This window comes from Zeugodacus cucurbitae, chromosome X (genome assembly GCF_028554725.1).
Source record: "Zeugodacus cucurbitae isolate PBARC_wt_2022May chromosome X, idZeuCucr1.2, whole genome shotgun sequence".
Lineage (NCBI taxonomy): Eukaryota > Metazoa > Arthropoda > Insecta > Diptera > Tephritidae > Zeugodacus > Zeugodacus cucurbitae.
Window position 1 is genome coordinate 27723449 of NC_071672.1, and position 21721 is coordinate 27745169.

A 21721-nucleotide genomic window follows, 5' to 3' on the forward strand; every position below is an offset into this window, starting at 1 on the left:
TGTAATTTGAAGGGATATTTGTATTATGGAGGGATATTTGCATGAAATTTTACTTCGATTGCCAATTCAAAAGTTTGAGTTATTGAAGTTCAAGTTATGGAACTTCAACTGTATATTTTTGCCTATATTTGATTAAATTTTAACTTTGTGGTAGCCACTGAGTGGTAAGCACCAGCGTTTTTCAGGTCCTGTTTTTCTTATCAGTCCTGATAATCCCAAACAGCTAACGTTGTGTATATAAAACCTAACTACATAACTACATTTTGCAACTTTTGCGAATTGCGTTGCGAAGGGAAATCGGTACTATGTAAAACTTTCGAATTGTAGAAAATATTGAAATGTTTTTTCGTTCACATATTTTCAAAAGTTTACATTACTGCCAGAAAAAATGAGAATGTAAACAAATTCAAAAACAGAAAAGACAAACACGTAAGGAAAGGCAAAGTTCGGGTGTAACCGAATATTTTATACTATCATATTATTATATATTGTACGACTCGAAGACAATGAAAATTGTTTCAAGTGTTGGTAAAACTTTATTACGATTGAAGAAGACGGTATTCAAATTTGAATTTCTTACATCAATATGATAACTTTTTTATTTGTCATACTTAAAAGTAATATTTAACTATAACAAAAATTCCGATGGCATAATTCTACAATTTGTGTACCTACAGTTGTAATTGAATGTTCTTTATCAAGAAGGGAACTAAAAAATGTTTCTTCGAGAGTATATCTTATTGCAGTCCCTTTAGACTTGACAAATGTTAAAATCTCCAGCGATTATTAGTGTTAGTTAGTTAGTTATTAGAGAGGACTTACATAATGAAGAGCTGCAATCACATCTATAACAGAACAAGTAAGGAAAGGTTAAGTTCGGGTGCAACCGAACATTTTATACTCTCGCAATTAAAAAAAAATGTATTTAGATAACACACAAATACACATAAATTTGTCAAAAAGTTTAATAGAATAACGAAAATCAGCATATACAGTATATGAGGGCTGATACATATATGCGGAATAAAGCCCACCGTATTTAAAAAAAAAAAAACAAAAACTATAATTAAGTATATGGGACTTAGGAGATGATATTTTTGAAAAACCTATAATTAGGTATATGGGAGCTAGGAGATGCTATGACCCGATTTTAATAATTTTTGGAACAGTGACACACTATTAGAAGAAAACAATTTCCTCTGAATTACTTTAAATTATCTGAGAGATTTACCCATTTTTTCTTTTAAAATTTACCTTTAGGCGCTGAGTCCAACATGTTCGATATCTGCGGCATTAAAAAGTTATAGTCCGTTTTCGACAATTTTTTCACAAGTGAATCTAGACATGATATGCACTAATTGTGTAAAGTTTTATTCCGCTGTCTTCGTTGTTTCCTTAAGTATACATTATAAAGCGAAGGAATCAGATGGAATACAAATTGAGTTACATGACAAGTAGTCGTGATTGTGAACCGATTCCGCCCATTTTCCACACGTGTCAAGAAAATATTATATACCGAATTTCATTGAAATCTGCCATTTCTTCTGTAAAATTTAGTGTTTCTGACGTTTTTCGTTAGTGAGTTAACTCACTTTCAGTCATTTTCAACTTATCCTTTGTAGGGGAGGTGGGCGTGGTTATTATCACATTTCTTTCGTTTTGGACTGTATAAGGAAATGGCTAAAAAAACGACTGCAAAAAGTTTGGTTTATACAGTTTTTTGGTTTGCAAGATATATACAAAAAACATATTTTGGGGGCGGGTCACGCCCACTTAAAAAAATATTACATCCAAATTTGCTCCTACCCAATGCGATCGAAATTCCTTTGTACTAAAATTTATTTTCATAACTTTATTTATAGCTTAGTTATTACACTTTATGTGTTTTCGGTTTTCGCCATTTTGTGGGCGTGGCAGTGTATCTTAGAAAGCAACCTCCTCAGGGTGCCAAGGAATATGTGTACCAAGTTTCATTAAGGTATCTCAATTTTTACTCAAGTTATCGCTAGCACGCACAGATAGACATCCGGATTTCAACTTCACTCGTCATCCCGATCATTTACTCTTTTATTTCTGGTTGATGCAAACAACCGTTATGTCAACAAAACTATAATACTCTGTGCAACAAGTTGCGAGAGTATAAAACAAAACTAACGGGTGATTTTTTTGAGGTTAGGATTTTCATGCATTAGTATTTGACAGATCACGTGGGATTTCAGACATGGTGTCAAAGAGAAAGATGCTCAGTATGCTTTGACATTTCATCATGAATAGACTTACTAACGAGCAACGCTTGCAAATCATTGAATTTTATTACCAAAATCAGTGTTCGGTTCGAAATGTGAAATCCGCTTTTTTATCGACAAATTTTGTTCAGCGATGAGGCTCATTTCTGGTTGAATGGCTACGTAAATAAGCAAAATTGCCGCATTTGGGGTGAAGAGCAACCAGAAGCCGTTCAAGAACTGCCCATGCATCCCGAAAAATGCACTGTTTGGTGTGGTTTGTACGCTGGTGGAATCATTGGACCGTATTTTTTCAAAGATGCTGTTGGACGCAACGTTACGGTGAATGGCGATCGCTATCGTTCGATGCTAACAAACTTTTTGTTGCCAAAAATGGAAGAACTGAACTTGGTTGACATGTGGTTTCAACAAGATGGCGCTACATGCCACACAGCTCGCGATTCTATGGCCATTTTGAGGGAAAACTTCGGAGAACAATTCATCTCAAGAAATGGACCCGTAAGTTGGCCACCAAGATCATGCGATTTAACGCCTTTAGACTATTTTTTGTGGGGCTACGTCAAGTCTAAAGTCTACAGAAATAAGCCAGCAACTATTCCAGCTTTGGAAGACAACATTTCCGAAGAAATTCGGGCTATTCCGGCCGAAATGCTCGAAAAAGTTGCCCAAAATTGGACTTTCCGAATGGACCACCTAAGACGCAGCCGCGGTCAACATTTAAATGAAATTATCTTCAAAAAGTAAATGTCATGAACCAATCTAACGTTTCAAATAAAGAACCGATGAGATTTTGCAAATTTTATGCGTTTTTTTTTTTTTAAAAGTTATCAAGCTCTTAAAAAATCACCCTTTATAATACTATGGGGAACATGTTGCGAGAGTATGTATGTGATAGGCGTTGCAACCGTTTAGCCGGTTATAGCCGAATCTACGATAGTGCGCCACTTCTCTCTCTCCTTCGCAGTTCGGCGCCAGTTGGAGATCCCAAGTGTAACCAGGTCGCTCTCCAACGGAGTGTAGGCCTTCCCCTTCCTCGGCTTCCTCCCGCGGGTACTGCATCGAACACTTTCAGGGCTGGAGTGTTTTCGTCCATTCGGACAGCATGACCTAGCCAGCGTAGCCGCTGACTTTTTATTCGCTGAACTATGTCAATGTCGTCGTATAACTCGTACAGCTCATCGTTCCATCGTCTGCGGTATTCGCCGTTGCCAATGTTCTGAGGACCATACATCTTGCGCAAAATTTTCCTCTCGAAAACTCCTAGTGTCGTCTCATCTGATGTTGGCATCGTCCAAGCTTCTGCACCGTAAAGCAGGACGGGAATGATAAGCGACTTGTAGAGCTTGATTTTGGTTCGTCGAGAGAGGACTTTACTGTTCAATTGCCTACTCAGTCCAAAGTAGCACCTGTTGGCAAGAGTTATTCTGCGCTGGATTTCGAGGCTGACATTGTTCGTGTTGTAGATGCTGGTTCCCAGGTATACGAAATTATCTACGACCTACAAGTTATGATTGTAATTTTGGAGGAAAAGGAATGGATAGATCAGGACAAAAATTAGTGCGTACCTGCAGCAAGCGTTCCCCTTTCAATAGAGCCCTCTTGATTATAGAAGTTATTCAATAAAAACCGTCGACAATACCCCTACTGCTCGGTTCTGCGCGCGTGGTGCAAATCTGTAATTTTGGAGGAAAAGGAATGGATAGATCAGCACAAAAATGGGTGCGTACCTGCAGCAAGCGTTCCTTTTTCGACAGAGCCCTCCAAAACTCTGATCGGTTCTTTATTATAGAAGCTATTCAATAAAAACCGTTGACAATACCCCTACTGCTCGGTTCTGCGCGCATGGCGCAAATCTAGAATTTTTGAGGTGAAGAAATGGATCGATCGAGACCAAATTTGGTGGGTACCTGCTGCAAGCGTTCCTCTTTCGATAGAGCCCTGCTCGGTTCTGCGCGCGTGGTGCAAATCTGTAATTTTGGAGGAAAAGGAATGGATAGATCAGGACAAAAAATGGTGCGTACCTGCAGCAAGCGTTCCCCTTTCGATAGAGCCCTTCACAGACCCGATCGGTTCATGATTCTGAAAGTTATTTAATAAAAACCGTCGATAATACCCCTACTGCTCGGTTCTGCGCGCATGGCGCAAATCTAGAATTTTTGAGGTGAACAAATGGATCGATCGAGACCAAATTTGGTGGGTACCTGCTGCAAGCGTTCCTCTTTCGATAGAGGCCTCTTGATTAATGAAGTTATTTAATAAAAACCGTCGACAATACCCCTACTGCTCGGTTCTGCGCGCATGGTGCAAATCTGGAATTTTTGAGGTGAAGAAATGGATCGATCGAGACTAAATTTGGTGGGTACCTGCAGCAAGCGTTGCCCTTTAGATAGAGCCCTCAGATCGGTTCTTGATTATAGAAGTTAATTAATAAAAACCGTCGACAAAACCTTTACTGCTCGGTTCTGCGCGCATGGTGCAAATCTGGGATTTTTGAGGTGAAGAAGTGAATCGATCGAGACCAAAATTGGTGGGTACCTGCAGCAAGCGATCCTCTTTCAATAGAGCCCTCTAGATTATTCCCGATCGGTTCATGATTCTGGAAGTTATTTAATAAAAACCGTCAATAATACCCCTACCTCTCCGTTCTGCGCGCATGGTGCAAATCTAGAATTTTTGAGGTGAAGAAATGGATCGATCGAGACCAAATTTGGTGGGTACCTGCAGCAGGCGTTCCTCTTTCGATAGAGCCCTCTTTATTATAGAAGTTATTCAATAAAAACCGTCGACAATACCCCTACTGCTCGGTTCTGCGCGCGTGGTGCAAATCTGTAATTTTGGAGGAAAAGGAATGGATAGATCAGGACAAAAATTGGTGCGTACCTGCAGCAAGCGTTCCTTTTTCGACAGAGCCCTCCAAAACTCCGATCGGTTCTTGATTATAGAAGCTATTCAATAAAAACCGTCGACAATACCCCTACTGCTCGGTTCGGCGCGCGTGGTGCAAATTTGGAATTATTGAGGTGAAGAAATGGATCAACAACAACAGTGACGTGGGAGCCAAGACGCGAATGCGCCGACTGTTTGCTTGATGACAGGAGATATTTCGTCTTGTCCTCATTCACCTCCAGACCCATACGCTTCGCTTCCTTATCTATGCGGGAAAAAGCAGAACTAACGGCGCGGTTGTTGCTTCCGATGATATCAATATCATCGGCGTACGCCAGGAGCTGTACACTCTTGTAGAAGATTGTACCTTCTCTGTTTAGCTCTGCAGCTCTTATAATTTTTTCCAGCATCAGGTTAAAGAAGTCGCACGATAGTGAGTCACCTTGTCTGAAACCTCGTTAGGTATCGAACGGCTCGGAGAGGTCCTTCCCAATCATGACGGAGCTTTTGGTGTTGCTCAACGTCAATTTACACAGCCGTATTAGTTTTGCGGGGATACCAAATTCAGACATCGCGGCGTCAAGCCAGCTCCTTTTCGTGCTGTCGAAAGCAGCTTTAAAATCGACAAAAAGGTGGTGAGTGTCGATCCTCTTTTCACGGGTCTTCTCCAAGATTTGGCGCATGGTGAATATCTGGTCAGTTGTCGATTTTCCAGGCCTAAAGCCACACTGATAAGGTCCAATCAGTTGGTTGACGGTGGGCTTTAGTCTTTCACACAGTACGCTCGATAGAACCTTGTATGCGATATTTAGGAAGCTGATCCCACGGTAATTGGCGCAGATTGTGGGATCACCCTTTTTATCTCAGAGCACACTGAGATTCCAATCGTCAGGCATGCTTTCTTCCGACCATATTCTGCAAAGAAGCTGATGCATGCACCTTATCAGTTCTTCGCCGCCGTATTTGAATAGTTCTGCCGGTAATCTATCGGCCCCCGCTGCTTTGTTGTTCTTCAAGCGAGTAATTGCTATTCGAATTTCTTCATGGTCGGGTAATGGAACATCTGTTCCATCCTCATCGATTGGGGGATCGGGTTCGCCATCTCCTGGTGTTGTACTCTCACTGCCATTCAGCAGGTCGGAGAAGTGTTCCCTCCATAATCCCAGTATGCCCTGGACATCGGTTACCAGATTACCACCTTGGTCTCTACATGAGGATGCTCCGGTCTTGAAACCTTCGTTAAGTCGTTTCATTTTTTCATAAAATTTGCGAGCATTCCCTCTGTCTGCCAGCTTCTCAAGCTCTTCGTACTCATGCATTTCGGCCTCTTTCTTTTTTTGTCTGCAGATGCGTCTCGCTTCCCTCTTCAGCTCTCGGTATCTATCCCATCCCGCACGTGTTGTGGCCGTTTGCAACGTTGCGAGGTAGGCAGTCTGTTTTCTCTCCGCTCAGAGGCGGCACTCCTCATCGTACCAGCTTGTTTTTTTCGTTGCCGAAAACCAATTGCTTCGGCTGCGAGAGTATAATAAAAACAAATCAAGAGGCTATAAGTTCGTTGTGTTACGACTTTTGACGAAACATAACAACAACATAGACTGTTAAAGTTTTGTTAAAGCCAAACAAAAGTTATGCGCTTGTGTAGCGAGGTCGTCTAGTAAGTAGTCACTTGACAATCACAAAATTAACGTTTAGGCTTGTGTGATATGTGGTTGGTTACATATCACACAAGCCTAAACGTTAATGTTGTCATTGTCCGTAAAACCGTAAAACTACCAAAAGAAATAAATTATCAATCCTTGAAACTAAACCATCGTTCCAATAACGAAATTAATTTCACCGTCAAAAATATCTAATAGATGGGTCATTAAAATTATTCATTCATGTTCGATATCTTCGGAAATTTTTAAATGAGATGCCACACCTCAAATGCAACTTTTTTCACGGATAGCATCAGGGTTCCTGAGATATGGTTTTTGGCACGAAAGTGGGCGACACATATTTGTTGTACCGATTTGAGTGCGGCTCTCCTCTACCATTTCTCCTGTAAAATTTAGTGTTAAAATTTTAATTAACGCACTTTCAGGTGTTTCCAATATAACCTTTATAGTCAACCACATTAATTGAAGTTATATTTATGAACCAAAATCATTGATACTTATTAATTTATTACATATTAAACCCTTTAAACAATTATTAATCCATGATTTTATTGCTTTTATATGCATTACATGGATATAAAGCAATTGGACTTGGCGATGTTTGAGGCTCTATAGTGCTTTTCACTTGAGTATGATGTATTTGTAAATCATTGGTTGTACTGCCGCGTACATACGTTGGTGTTCTAGTTTCTATATCCATAAACTCTTTAACATCCTTGAATAAATGACATGTTGGGCATCTTCGTTTCAGCGCAGGACGCCGATGGGAGTCCCTACAACGCAGCGCGTAACGAAATTCGTCCAGCATTTCGCCGCAAAGTGAACGCTGTGCCGGCGGTTCTGTACAGCAATATGCTGTCACATGTTTGCACGGTTGTTTGTGCGTTTGTATGAAATACTGATCTTCTGTGTGTCCTTCGCCAATGTTTTCTTTATCAGTGCTATCAGCGAAATTGAAGGCACTTAGAGCCATTGCGGTCATATCACTTTCTATAGCGTTGTGCTCCTTTTCATAGTATACACTTTCGCGTTTCCTACTGCGATAGTTATACCAGAACTCGAAGACGGCAACGCAAGCGGCCACACCTATACCCACAAAGAGGACTACGAACACGCCACCTGCAATGGAAAATAACTACATACATATATATTGTATAAACGGATATTATGCTCTTCACAATGTCTAAAGTATAAAGTCTTAAAAGATCTTAATCCCGTTTAAGTGCCTCGAGGTACCTACCAAGCTTTTTCTCAATTACTTCCATCTAATATTTTTGTACTCTCGCAACATGTTGCACAGAGTATTATAGTTTTGTTCACATAACGGTTGTTTGTATCACCCAGGAATAAAAGTCTTAGATATGGGCTTATATATATATAAATGATCAGGATGACGAGTGAAGTTGAAATCCGGAAGTCTGTCCGCCCGTCTGTCTGTCCGTCAGTCCATGCAAGCGATAACTTGAGTAAAAATTAAGTTATCTTAATGAAACTTGGACACACTAAGGAGGTTGCTTTCGAAGAAGGGCAAAATCGGTCCACTGCCACGCCCACAAAATGGCGAAAACCGAAAACACATAAAGTGTCATAACTAACCCATAAATAAAGTTATGGAAGTGAAATTTGGTACAAAGGATCGTATTAGGGAGGGGCACATTTGGATGTAATGATTTATTTAAAGTGGGCGTGGCCCCGCCCTCAAATATGTTTTTTGTATATATCTTGCAAACCAAAAAAACTGTATAAACCAAACTTTTTGCAGTCGTTTCTTTTAGCCATTTCCTTATACAGTCCAAAATGAAAGAAATGGGATAAAAGTGAGTTAACTCAATAACGAAAAACGTCAGAAACACTATGGCAGATGGAAGCTGAAGCAGAGAACGTATAATATAGAGAAGGTTCATGGTGTGCCGATTGTCAACTTGGTCCTCTTTTCGCAGGGGTACTCGCCAAGATGAGCGTGTTTCACCACAGAAAATTATTAGCGTGTTTCACCACTGGTTTAACATCAGCGCACTCGAAAATAGCAGAATTGAGCGGTTTCGGTGTTAAATGAGAAAGAGCAGGCCAATGTATGAATAAGAGAGAGCAAAGCTGTTATATATACACATGCAGGTGCTTTTTGATTGGAAAAGTTCTTGTATATTATATTCTTTTTCTAAATATTTTCTAATAAATATGAAACTGGGGAAATCGCGCCAAAATGACAGTAGAAAAGAGATTTATCAACGGAATTTTAGTTCCAAAGCAATTCAGTTCCAAAGGAATTTTGCTAAGAATACAAGTGCTAATCGTTTCGCTATTTTAATATATTTAAATTTTTATAAAAAAAATGTCAAAAAACGTAAGAAAGTGTCGCGTTCGCGGATGTGATACAGATTCGGCAGAAAGATACTTTTCTTTCCCCAAAAATGAGGAGGATTTTAGGAAGTGGGTGGAAAACTTACGGATCCCACCAACGTTAGATTTACCCACCCGCAATGCATTTGTATGCATTAGGCACTTTGAGAAAAGTGCACAGGGTGTGAAAAAGTTGAAGGCGAATGCAGTGCCCACCCTGAACCTTGGTAAGTTTTTGTTTATTTATGAATGTAGCAAGTGTGTGCGTGCACAAAAAGGTTGTTGAATGTTTGAATTTGAATTTGAATATTTGTAGATATTTTTAAAATTACCAAATATGTGAAAAAATTAAACTTAAATTTGTGCGTTTTGTGATTTTTACGTTTATGGCAAAATATTAAAAATATATAAATGATTTTGTGAATATATGGTATGTGTAGATATGTATGATGTATAATTGTGTGTATATGCGTATGAGTGTATCTATTTACTATAGGCTAAAACAGCGGTTGGTAGCAAGTTTAAACAGTTGTGTTAATAAAAATAGCAGTGTACATTTACGCATAGCGAAAACTTTTGGGTTTTCATAAAAAAGTGAAATTCAATATATAATAATAATATATATCGGGTGATCCATGTAGAGGTACTTTTTTTGGGCCGGTCGAATCATCGGTCCATATTTCCGGTGAATACGTAACAGTGGCGACGGTTATCGCGTCATGATAACCAAATATTTGATGCCTGATGAAAGCTAGTGATATCGGCGACGATGAATGGATTTATTGAGAGAAGATTTTGGATTCAACAGATGGACCATCTGAAACGTAGCCACAGCCAACATTTGAAAAGGATAATCATTAAACAATAAATAACAATGAATGTAATTTCGATTGATAATAAACATTACCCATTAAATTTGAATTTTCTGTGTTTTTTCTTAAAAAAGTAGGAAACCTCGAAATGGATCACCCTTAATAACATATTAATAAGCGTTAATATCCTTTTGCAAAAATATCAGTTTTTAAATTCACTTAATAACCAAACATTTCAATCGTATATAAAATAAAACAATAATTCAACTTTAGTCAAATAGGATTTGTTTCGAATATCTGATAGATACATATATTTGCAATTGAATTTGTTGATATGCGTGTACGAAATTATGATAGATATATTTAACTACAGTGTTGTTTAAAATGAAAGCACCCTCTAGTGTGTTTATTAAATTTGCATATCTTGAAAATAATTGTCAATTATTATTATTTATATGTAAGTTTTGTAGATGTTTTTATATAATATATAGGATATATAATTATTATTTTTATATAATGTATGTATATACATATAACTGACCCGTAGTTTTGCAATATTAAATAGGCTATGATGACCCACCGAAACATTTGTGGACTGGTCCTCTTCAACGTAGAAGCTGCTGCATTAGCAGTTGCAAATCCAAGGCGAATAGGGTGCTGTACCAGTTCCCGAATAGAGAAGATGTTCGACAAAGTTGGGCAAAGGCTTGCAACTTAAATGTGTCGCCATCTGATGCCTTGCATATCTGTCAAAATCATTTTGACCCCCAATATGTCACTAGGTATAAACTTCTGCCTGGGGCTTTCCCTTGTTTAAAGTTAGAGCAAATACTAAATCATAGCTCGTCTAGTACTGACTCTAATTGGGTGTGCCCGCCCGTCACAAAAACATATATTCGAACGAAAGTAGATGTAGGAGAGGACGATATGACATTAAAAGAATTCGAGGAATTTTCTATTTTAGAAGATAATAGGTTAGGACTAGGACCCCACAATAATGAAGTAGGCTTTGAGGCTTTAGACAGTCGGGAGCGATTTGCTAGGTCGGCACGTTACTATCAGACTAATACGCTAAAATTAAATAAAAAAATCGAAGAGTTGCAGCAAATTATTCAAAGTCTGAAAAAAAATATGAAGACCTTAAATTAAATTCAATAGTTGCGGATAAATCTTCAAGCGAAGACGCTGTTACATTCGCGAGGATGATCGTCACCAAGCGCACTTTCTTCAGTGACAAGGAAAAAACATTGGCACAAAATGTTAGTTATATGTCCAACAAATGTTATAATTTCATGCGTGACGATTTAGGTTTCGCTTTACCGAGCAAGAGTTCTCTTTTGCGATGGCGCCCAATTTCATATGTTGTCCCTGGTTTAGATGCCAATGTTATGAAAAATTTAGACAAAATTGTCAAAAATATGTCCGATCTAGAACGTAACTGCGTTCTCTTATTTGACGAAATAAGTATCAAGTCCGATCTTACTTACAACAGAGTTAGGGATGTAATTGATGGGTTTGTAGATTTAGGAGAAGGCCATCGTGAAATGAAAATAGGAAATAAGTGTTTATTTTTCATGGTTAAGGGGCTGTCTTCAAATTGGAAATATGTGTTTTCCTATTACATTACTAAAGGTGGTATTCTTACCAAAGCTTTGGCACCTATTTTAATTAACAATATCGCAGCACTAAAATCTATTGGCCTCAACGTGAAGGCTCTAGTCTGTGATCAAGGTTCTTCGAATGGTTCTATTTATAATTCTCTTGGAATTAGCGAAGAACACCCTTATGCAATGCACGAAGGGTCGAAAATTTACTGCATATATGACTATTGCCATCTAATTAAGTCCGTCCGTAATACACTCATGAAATTTGATATTTCAACCCCAGATGGAATAGCTAGTTTCAATGTCATTAAAACATTATACTCTATCGATAAAAATAACGTCAATTTCAAAATATGTCCAAAATTAACTGAGCCCCATATTTATCCCAGCGTCTTCGAAAAAATGTCTGTAAAGCGTGCCACCCAGGTCTTAAGCAATTCCGTCGCTTCAGGGATTGAATTGGCCTTAAGCAAAAATCTGTTAGGCTCCGACGAATATGTATTAAAGTGTGCGAAGACTACCCAATTATTTGTGAAAAAGATGAACGACCTCTTTGACGATTTAGACTCGAAAGTATTACATCACAAAAATCCATTCAAATGTCCGTTAGCTAAGAATGATTCAAGTAAGGTCCAACGCCTATATGATTACATCAGGTATTTGAAATCACTTAAACTTCCGAATGGTGCTAAAGTCAGGTGTATTAAGGGGTTTTGTATCACAATTAGTGGTATGATTAAATTGTGTCAAGAGCTATTTCAAAAACAAGAAGAATTAAAGTTTGTATTCTTGGGTAAATTGAATCAGGATTAAGTCCGTAAGTAATTAAGTCCGTCCGTAATACACTCATGAAATTTGATATTTCAACCCCAGATGGAATAGCTAGTTTCAATGTCATTAAAACATTATACTCTATCGATAAAAATAACGTCAATTTCAAAATATGTCCAAAATTAACTGAGCCCCATATTTATCCCAGCGTCTTCGAAAAAATGTCTGTAAAGCGTGCCACCCAGGTCTTAAGCAATTCCGTCGCTTCAGGGATTGAATTGGCCTTAAGCAAAAATCTGTTAGGCTCCGACGAATATGTATTAAAGTGTGCGAAGACTACCCAATTATTTGTGAAAAAGATGAACGACCTCTTTGACGATTTAGACTCGAAAGTATTACATCACAAAAATCCATTCAAATGTCCGTTAGCTAAGAATGATTCAAGTAAGGTCCAACGCCTATATGATTACATCAGGTATTTGAAATCACTTAAACTTCCGAATGGTGCTAAAGTCAGGTGTATTAAGGGGTTTTGTATCACAATTAGTGGTATGATTAAATTGTGTCAAGAGCTATTTCAAAAACAAGAAGAATTAAAGTTTGTATTCTTGGGTAAATTGAATCAGGATGCGTTGGAAAATTTTTTTTATAGAGTCCGAGCAAGTCAGGGAATAAATACCCACCCAAGTGCCAGTGAGATTCAGTATATAGTTGGACGTTTAATTTCGATGAAAATTTTGAGGAACCAGTTTGTTAATAAGGGTGGTAATTGTCAGGATGATGACGACATAAATTTAGATTGGAATATAGGCCCCGAAGATCGTCATCTAGAGTTACAGGGAACCGAACAGGAATGTGAGCAACTAGCCATTGAGATAAATATTTCTGGCGAAAATTTTGTTGAGGAGGATGACACAGCAGACGTCCACATCAAGCGATATTACACAGGCTATGGTATATACCAGAAAATTTTGTGTAAAATCCATTGCGAAAAATGTAAAAGTGCAATGACGAAGACACAAAGCGACCTTACGCTTTATTCGGAGGCTCTTATCAAAGCCAAAAACTACAAGGAAGACACCGATTTACGGCTTGTCAATCCTGACGATAGGGTCTTCGAAGTGTGTCGACTTCAAATGATGTGGTACGTCAGGCTCTTCAACAAATATGCGCATTATTCGAATGTTCGGAGTTTAATGTTGTCCGCAATTAAAGAAAAAACCGAAAAAGTTTTCCCTCAGTGGTTTTCGGAAACCGATGAGTGCCTTGACCATAAAATGAAATTGTTAGAATACCTAGTGACTGTCCTTTTATATAAAAATTCTAAATGGTTATTGACAGAGGAATTAGACAAGGAACGACATCGGAAGCGCGTTGACAAACTAAACAAACTTTAAAATGTTGCAAGCCTTAACCCTATGTTTTAAGAGCATCTTACTTTCGGGTAAGTAAACCTAACGAAATGAGAACAATTACATTTTTTTAATTATTATTTTTATCTTTATTCAATTTACAGGTTTTTTTTATTTTCAGCCTCTTTTCTTCTATTTTCAGTTTTCTCTTCTATTTTCAGGTTGTTCTATTTTCTTCTATTTCTTTTTTTATTTAGCACATATGTACATATGCATCTGAGCCTAGCTTTTTTAAACACAAATGTTGATCTTAATCAAGATGGATTAAGTTGTGTTTAAAAAAGCAGGTGAAAGTAAATGACTTGATTTAATTATTGAGTCGTGTGAGAAATTTCCATTTTAACAATGGGAAATTTCGCAATTCAGAAATGCATTTTTAATTTTTTTTTTATTTTAAATATTTTTATTTCTATGTAAATAAGTAATTTGTAAATATAAATTTTATATTAATTTAATATATTTGAATTTAATTTTATATTAATTTAAATCGTAATATAACCATAAAATATATAACAAAATATTTAAATGCAAATAGATGAAAATTGTATCTTTTAATCTTAATATAACTATAAAATAAACAACAAAATATTTATAAATAAATGAAAATTGTATATTTTATCTTAAAACAATAAAAATGTCTTTAATTTCCAGTATATGTACATATGTATGTATATTAACGGCATGCAAATATGCGAACATACAAACATTTGTATAAACGTACATCGCATCGCGAAATGTGCAAAATCAACCCCTATTCAACAACTCGAACGCATATGGAAATATGTATATGGGCGTGTGAATGTTCAACAGCATATTGAAATATTCGTACATGTCCATATGTACGTATACAGTATTTGTCCAATAAATACGAACGAAGAGAAAAAATGTGCATAGTTCTCATTTAAATCATTAATATAAACATAAATATTTTTGGAAAAAAATTATATAGTTTATAGCCTATTATGTTTGCTTAAGTTTTTGAAATAAAAGCGAATGGAGTTCTACAATCGAATATTGTGAAATAGGAATTATTAAAAATATTAAATGCTTGCTCTCGTTCATAATTTATTGGACAAGTACTGTATTTTCAGACAAATATGCAAAATTACAAAATCAAAGAAATATTGAATATTGAATTGTAAATCGTCAAATATGCTATGTTGTCACTTTTGTTTCTAGGTTTTTGCGGTGTTGTCACTTTTGCTTTCAGGAAGAACTGAAGAAAATTATTCAATTTATGATTTTTGTCATCGTCGCGAAAAGACGTTTGTGGACATGCGTATGCGCGGGGAGATGTGTATGGCATTTGAGTTTATGAATGAAGCTACTTTGCCATGTTGAATGTGCGCATGCGTTGATGAATGAAAGTGTTTTTGTTGTATTTACTATAGAATTTGTCTTCGTCGATTAACTGGCATATTAACTTGTGATGCTGGTCATGCGGCTTAAAAAGGTAGTTGTTTTTGTAGAACAATGCTTTTGATTTTTTCTGATGGTTGACAGACATACAAGTGTGCGCATACATATATGTATGTATGTATGCAGGATTTTTTGCTAATGGCTAAATTGCTTACATGTGCATGCAAATATGTTTGTAAGTTTATGTATGCTTCACTTTTTACAAACATATGTATGTATGTAAATATATTGCGCACGTGCTCTTTACTGATAAGTGATAATGATATAATTTGCACGTAAGTGCATATATATTGAGTATAATATGTAAATAATTTTTATAAAAGTACATCCATATACCATATTATAAAAGATTACAAATGTACATATGTACATAGTTTGGTCCATAAGTACATTTTGAAAATATGTATAACATATCTACATATTTTGGTCTATAAGTACATTGTGCCTAAAAACAAGCCTTTAAATGCAAAATTTAATTGAAATGTAATAAATTATATATGCATTCATAAATATATCAAAAATAAATATATCAGCATATATGTACATACATACATTTGAAAACATATAAGCCAAAAGCCCAGCACACGACAAGAGAATCGATGTTAATGTCTGAGTATATTTTTCATTTAATGCTCAGCTCTGTAAACGTGGCACTGTTAAAATTTCTCCTTCCGAGCTGGCTGAGGTGAAACACGCTCATCGTGATTTGTTAGATTTTGACAATTCACACGCTGGTCCGCAATTGGACCTTCTCTATATTATACGTTCTCTGGCTGAACTCAGATTATTTTACAAAGTGGTATAGTTAGTATAGTAACAAAAGAAAAACAAATACAAATAACATCACAAAATAAGTGAACAACTCAGTTCATATGTAAATATGAAGTTGTTTATTAATTTAAAATATATTCAAAACTAAATAAATTATTATTCGAGAATCAGCAATATAGCTTTTTTCCTTTAAGGACAAATATGATCATTAAGGCCAGTATTTGCATATAGAAGGTCTACTAAAAAGAATCCGTTATTTTCAAAGAGATGAGTTTTGTCATTTATATCTCGCATTGCGAAAGGCGTCACATAGTGATAGTGACTCGATAGAAACATCGGAACCGTGTTTGGGAGGTTCTTTTGCATACACCTTATAGTCCAGGCCAGCACCAAATGATTATTACGTGATCCTATTTATGGCGAACTTTTAAAAATAGACTATCCTAGTTACGAATGCTTATAATATAGTGGCTTTTTGACATTATTTCAAAATCTTAACAAGTTGTTAAACAAAACTGTGAATATTTGACATAAATCGAATCATTCTAGCAGTGCTAAATAAAACCTTCAATTTAATGTAAAATTATTGAATTTCATTATACTAGACTTAAATTATTATCGTGATGAATTATTAGTTTAGTCAAATGTGAATCACTGTATTTTATATGGTAAAGAGAAGAATTAAAATTTTATGCTTTATAGAAATCAAAAAACTAAAAAAAGTGTATTTTAGTGTAATCCGAAAGAAATAGAAAGAATCGGGTAAGAATGGGCCAAATATGGCCGATGCCGATACCGTTGCCGATGATGAATATTGTGGCCGATACTGGCCAATGCCGATACCAAGGCCGATTAATCGGTCGGTCTCTACCTGTGGCTTCACTTATGGAAAAATTTTCGAAATCGGACTATAACTTTTCAAGGCCCAGGATATCTACACGAAGGACTCAGTGCCGAAGAGTAATTTTTCACCGAAAATATCGGCAAATCTTTCAGATATTTTAATTTAACTCAGAGGAAATTTTTTTCTCCTAATTGTGTGTCTCTGTTCCAAAAATTATTAAAATCGGATCATAACTTCCCCTAGCTCCCATATACCAAATTATGTGCGGGCTTTATTTCGCTTACATCAGTTAATATGTGAGATATCTTAGAAAAATTAAGTGAGCATATAGTCTTGCATTTAGTGTAGCTTGATGGGGAAAACGAATGCCTTTTACTGACATTTATTGAAAAGCCTTTAAATGTGCGGCAGAGCTTACACAAAAATGCCTGTAAATAACAAGTAAGGAAGGGCTAAGTTCGGGTGTAACCGAACATTTTATACTCTCGCTATTTATTGCTATAGTTTTATTGCGATATAATATAATTTTACCCATATATTCGGCATAAAGTCCAAAAGAATAACGAAAATCATCATACCAGGTTTATGAGGGCTGAGGTAATTCCTGACCCAATTTCACTCATTTTCACCACCAACACACATTATATCCAAGATTATATGCTCGCTTAATTTGGCTCAGATATTTCACATATTATCCAATATATGCGGAGTAAAGCCCTCTGTATTTTTGCAGAATATGGTCGGAAGAAAACATACCTGACGATTGGAATCTCAGTGTGCTCTGTCCAATCCATAAAAAGGGAGATCCCACAATCTGTGCCAATTAAAGTGGGATAAACCTTCTAAATATCGCCAATAAGGTTCTACCGAGCGTATTGTGTGAAAGACTAAATCCCATCGTCAACAAACTGATTGGACCTTATCAGTGTGGCTTTAGACCTGGAAATTCCACAACTGACCAGATATTCTCCATATCTTGGAGAAGACCCGTGAAAAGAGGATCGACGCACACCACCTTTTTGTCGATTTTAAAGCTGCTTTCGACAGCACTAAAAGGGGCTGCTTTTACGCCGCGATGTCTGAATTTGGTATCCTCGCAAAACTTATACGGCTATGTAAGTTGACGTTGAGCAACACCAAAATCTCCGTCATGATTGGGAATTACCTCTCCGAGCCGTTCCATACCAAACGAGGTTTCAGGCTCAGCTCTGAAAGTCTTCGATGCAGTACCCGCCGGAGGGAGCCGAAGAAGGGGAAGGCCTCCACTCCGTTTGAGAGACCAGGAGGAGAGCGACTGGTTACACTTGGGATCTCCAACTGGGGCCGAACTGCGAGAGAAAGAAAGGAGTGGCGCGCTATCATCGATTCGGATATAACCGGCTAAACGGTTTAATGCCAATCACATACACAAAGACACACTGTTAGAAGAAAAAGATTCCCTCTCTATTAAATTAAAATATCAGAGAGATTTACCGATATTTTCGGTGAAAAATTACCTCAACTACTTTCTTAATAACATACAGTATTTGTGCAAAGTTTTTTTCCGCTATCTTCATTCCAAATATTCAAATATTTGTTTGTAACAAAAATATATTTCGAAATAAACAAGCATACAAAAAATATGAAATTGTATATAGAACAAGTAAGGAAGGGCTAAGTTCGGGTGTAACCGATCATTTTATACTCTCGCAATTTATTTATTTAACTTTATTTATATTATATAATACACAATTTTACCCACATATTCGTCATATATATTGTATAAAGTCTATTGAAAGTTCGAAGCCATAATATTAGGTTAGAAGCACCGAGGTTCTCGTGTTCGATATATGGGACCTTAAAAACCTATGGTCCGATTTCGGCGATTTTTAGAATGGGGCTGTCACACTATTAACATAGTATTTGTGAAAAGTTCTGCACCGATATCTTCACTAGTACTTACTTTATATATTGTAAAGTAAACGATTCAGATTGTCTTCAAAGTTCTGGTATATAGGAACTAGGCGTGGTTGTGAAGCGATTTGGCCTATTTTCACAACATATCATTGGGATGTAAGGAAACTATTACAAACCAAGTTTCATTGAAATCGCTCGAGTAGTTCCTGAGATATGGTTTTTTACCCATAAGTGGGCGACGCCACGCCCATTTTCCATTTTGTAAAAAAATCTCAGTGCAGCTTCCATCTGCCATTTCTTATGTGAAATTTAGTGTTTCTGGCGTTTTTCGTTAGTGAGTTGACCCACTTTTAGTAATTTTCAACCTAACTTTTGTATGGGAGGTGGGCGTGGTTATGATCCGATTTCTTTCATTTTTGGACTGTATTAGGAAATGGCTAAAAAAAACGACTGCAGAGAGTTTGGTTTATATAGCTCTATTGGTTTGCGAGATGTGTACAAAAAACTTAGTAGGGGGCGGGGCCACGCCCACTTCCCCAAAAAAACTACATCCAAATATACCCCTTCATAGTGCGATCCTTCATACAAAATTTAATTTCCATAGCTTTATTTATGGCTTAGTTATGGCGCTTTATGTGTTTTCGGTTTTCGCCATTTTGTGGGCGTGGCAGTGGTCCGATTTTGCTCATTTTCGAAAGCAACCTTCCTATGGTGTCAAGAAATAATGTGCCAAGTTTCATCAAGATATCTTAATTTTTACTCAAGTTACAGCTTGCACAGACGGACGGACGGACGGACGGACGGACAGACAGACATTCGGATTTGAACTCCACTCTTCACCCGGATCACTTTGGTATATATAACCCTATATCTAACTCGTTTAGTTTTGGGTGTTACAAACAACCGTTATGTGAACAAAACTATAATACTCTCTTTAGCAACATTTGTTGCGAGAGTATAAAAATAAAAAAATATTGTAGCACGTGAAATACAGTAGAATCCGTTTATTATGACATTGAAAGGAATTGACAAACACGTCATAATAAGCGGACGTCATACAAAGCGTTTTGTGAAATGAAAAACTTTTTTATGTAAATATGTATGTACTTAAGTACTTTAATACAGAAACATAGTAATTAAATATGTATACATACATATTAAATCAAAATCAAAATTGTACGTAATCAGCACATTATAACACATACAAGTGTATTTTTTACTGTAAGTAATCTGTAATTTTTGTCTGCTTTTGTTTTTTCATTTTATTGTAAAAACAGTCTCTAATACTATTGTGTATAGAAGACATAGCTATGGTCTAATTATCATTTTCAATATTGCTGTGAACAAATCGTGATAATAATGCTACAGCTTTTAATGCCTCTTCTGCGGTAGGTCATGGTTCTTCCTCGACTTACTCTTCCCCATCACTTTCGAGTTGTTTCTTAGCACTAATGTTCTGTATGCTATTTTCATCGTTGGGTTCTTCGGATGTTAGGAGAGCGCTATCGACGTCAACATAATCTTTCCACATTTCCGGTGCTGCTAAAGAATCTGAATTTAGGTTTCGTGACCACAAAGATAAAGGAATGTCATCTTCTTCATCGAATTCATGTTCTGATATTTGAATAGGTAAACCGTCGTGGCTTTCAATGAATCCTGCATGTTTGAAACAGTTACGAATGGTACTTTGTGACATTTTATTCCAGGCATCATTAACCATCAGAATTGCATCTAGCACCGTTATTTTTGTAGAAGAGTTGTCTTCATTAGCATCAAGACAGTTAATCATTTTGAGCACAAGGTTCTTCCTAAAATTCGTTTTGAGTGATCGTATTATTCCCTGATCCATTGGCTGCAGTACTGATGTTGTATTCGGCGGAAGGAAAGCAAGTGTTATAGACTTTAAATCAGTAACATTTGGATGCGCCGGGCAATTATCAACCAGCAATAGAATATTTTTCTTCTTCTTCACCAAATCACGATCCCAATCACGAATCCATTTTTCAAAAAGTTCTGACGTCATCCAAGCTTTACGATTGTTAGCATAATCGATAGGTAATGATTTGACACTTCTAAAACATCTTGGTTTTTGTGACTTTCCAATAATGAGCAATTTCTTTTTCTCTGTGCCACTCATATTAGCTGCTACCATGACAGTTATTCTATCTTTCGACAACTTACCTCCACTACAATTTTCACCTTTAAATTTTAAAGTTTTATCCGGCATTAATTTGTAAAAAATTCCGGTTTCATCAGCATTAAATATCTCATCATCAGAAAATTGTCTTCGTAAATTCGGCCACACAGATATCAACCAGTTTGTTGTTGAATTTTGATCAACAGACGAAGATTCACCGACAATTTTTCCCGCCACAATGTTATGTCGAACTTTAAAACGACTAATCCAGCTTGCAGAACAATTGAAGTCGAGAATACCAAAACGCGCGGCAAAAACATTTGCCTTTTCCTGTAGCATAGGGCCGCTGACAGGTATTCCTTTGTTTCTCATGTTTTTAAACCATTGAATTAATGCTTGATCAACATTTTCTTGTCGTGATTTTCGAAGCCTCTTCGGTTTCAAAACATTTGAATTAAACGATTGCTTAATGCGGTTCTCGTTTTTAAAAATCATTGAGATTGTCGAATGACCCACGCCAAATTCCTTTGCGAGACATGAGTTAGATTCTCCATTTTCTAATCTGCATATTATTGCACCCTTCTCCTCAATTGTAAATGCTTTACGTCGTTGTGATGACATTTTTTCACAGTAACAAACAAAAAACAATGCGTGACGGTCAAGCGTCAATTACTCACTGATGTGCTGAACACATAGGAGACGACAAGCGACGAGCGACATCTGTCAAATATTAAAATACACGCGTTCTTATGGGCACAGATTTTTTGGCAACAGCACGACTTCACCACAAAAGGGTTGAAGTCTTCGCTGTCGCCAAATTAGAAATGTTTCTAATTTTGCCGACGACAATGGCCGCTGTAGAGCTGCCACTAACATGTGAAATGTAAAATTATTCAAAGTTCTCACAAGTATGACGTTATTTTGC

General features: G+C 36.7%; 1 protein-coding gene across 3 annotated transcripts in view; it reads right to left on the reverse strand.

The window, feature by feature from the left end:
* Nucleotides 1-7284: 7284 nt before the first annotated feature.
* Nucleotides 7285-21721, reverse strand: part of LOC105219487 (glutamate receptor ionotropic, kainate 2) — a 79056-nt gene continuing 64619 nt past the window's right edge. For 2 of the 3 annotated variants that reach the window (XM_054235474.1, XM_054235472.1), the window contains exon 13: nt 7319-7909. In XM_054235474.1, coding sequence (XP_054091449.1) covers nt 7326-7909 — 584 coding nt within the window. In that variant the 3' untranslated portion in view covers nt 7319-7325. Of the gene's footprint in view, nt 7910-21721 lie in introns of all 3 variants that reach the window. The other variant, XM_054235473.1, reaches the window with a different exon arrangement.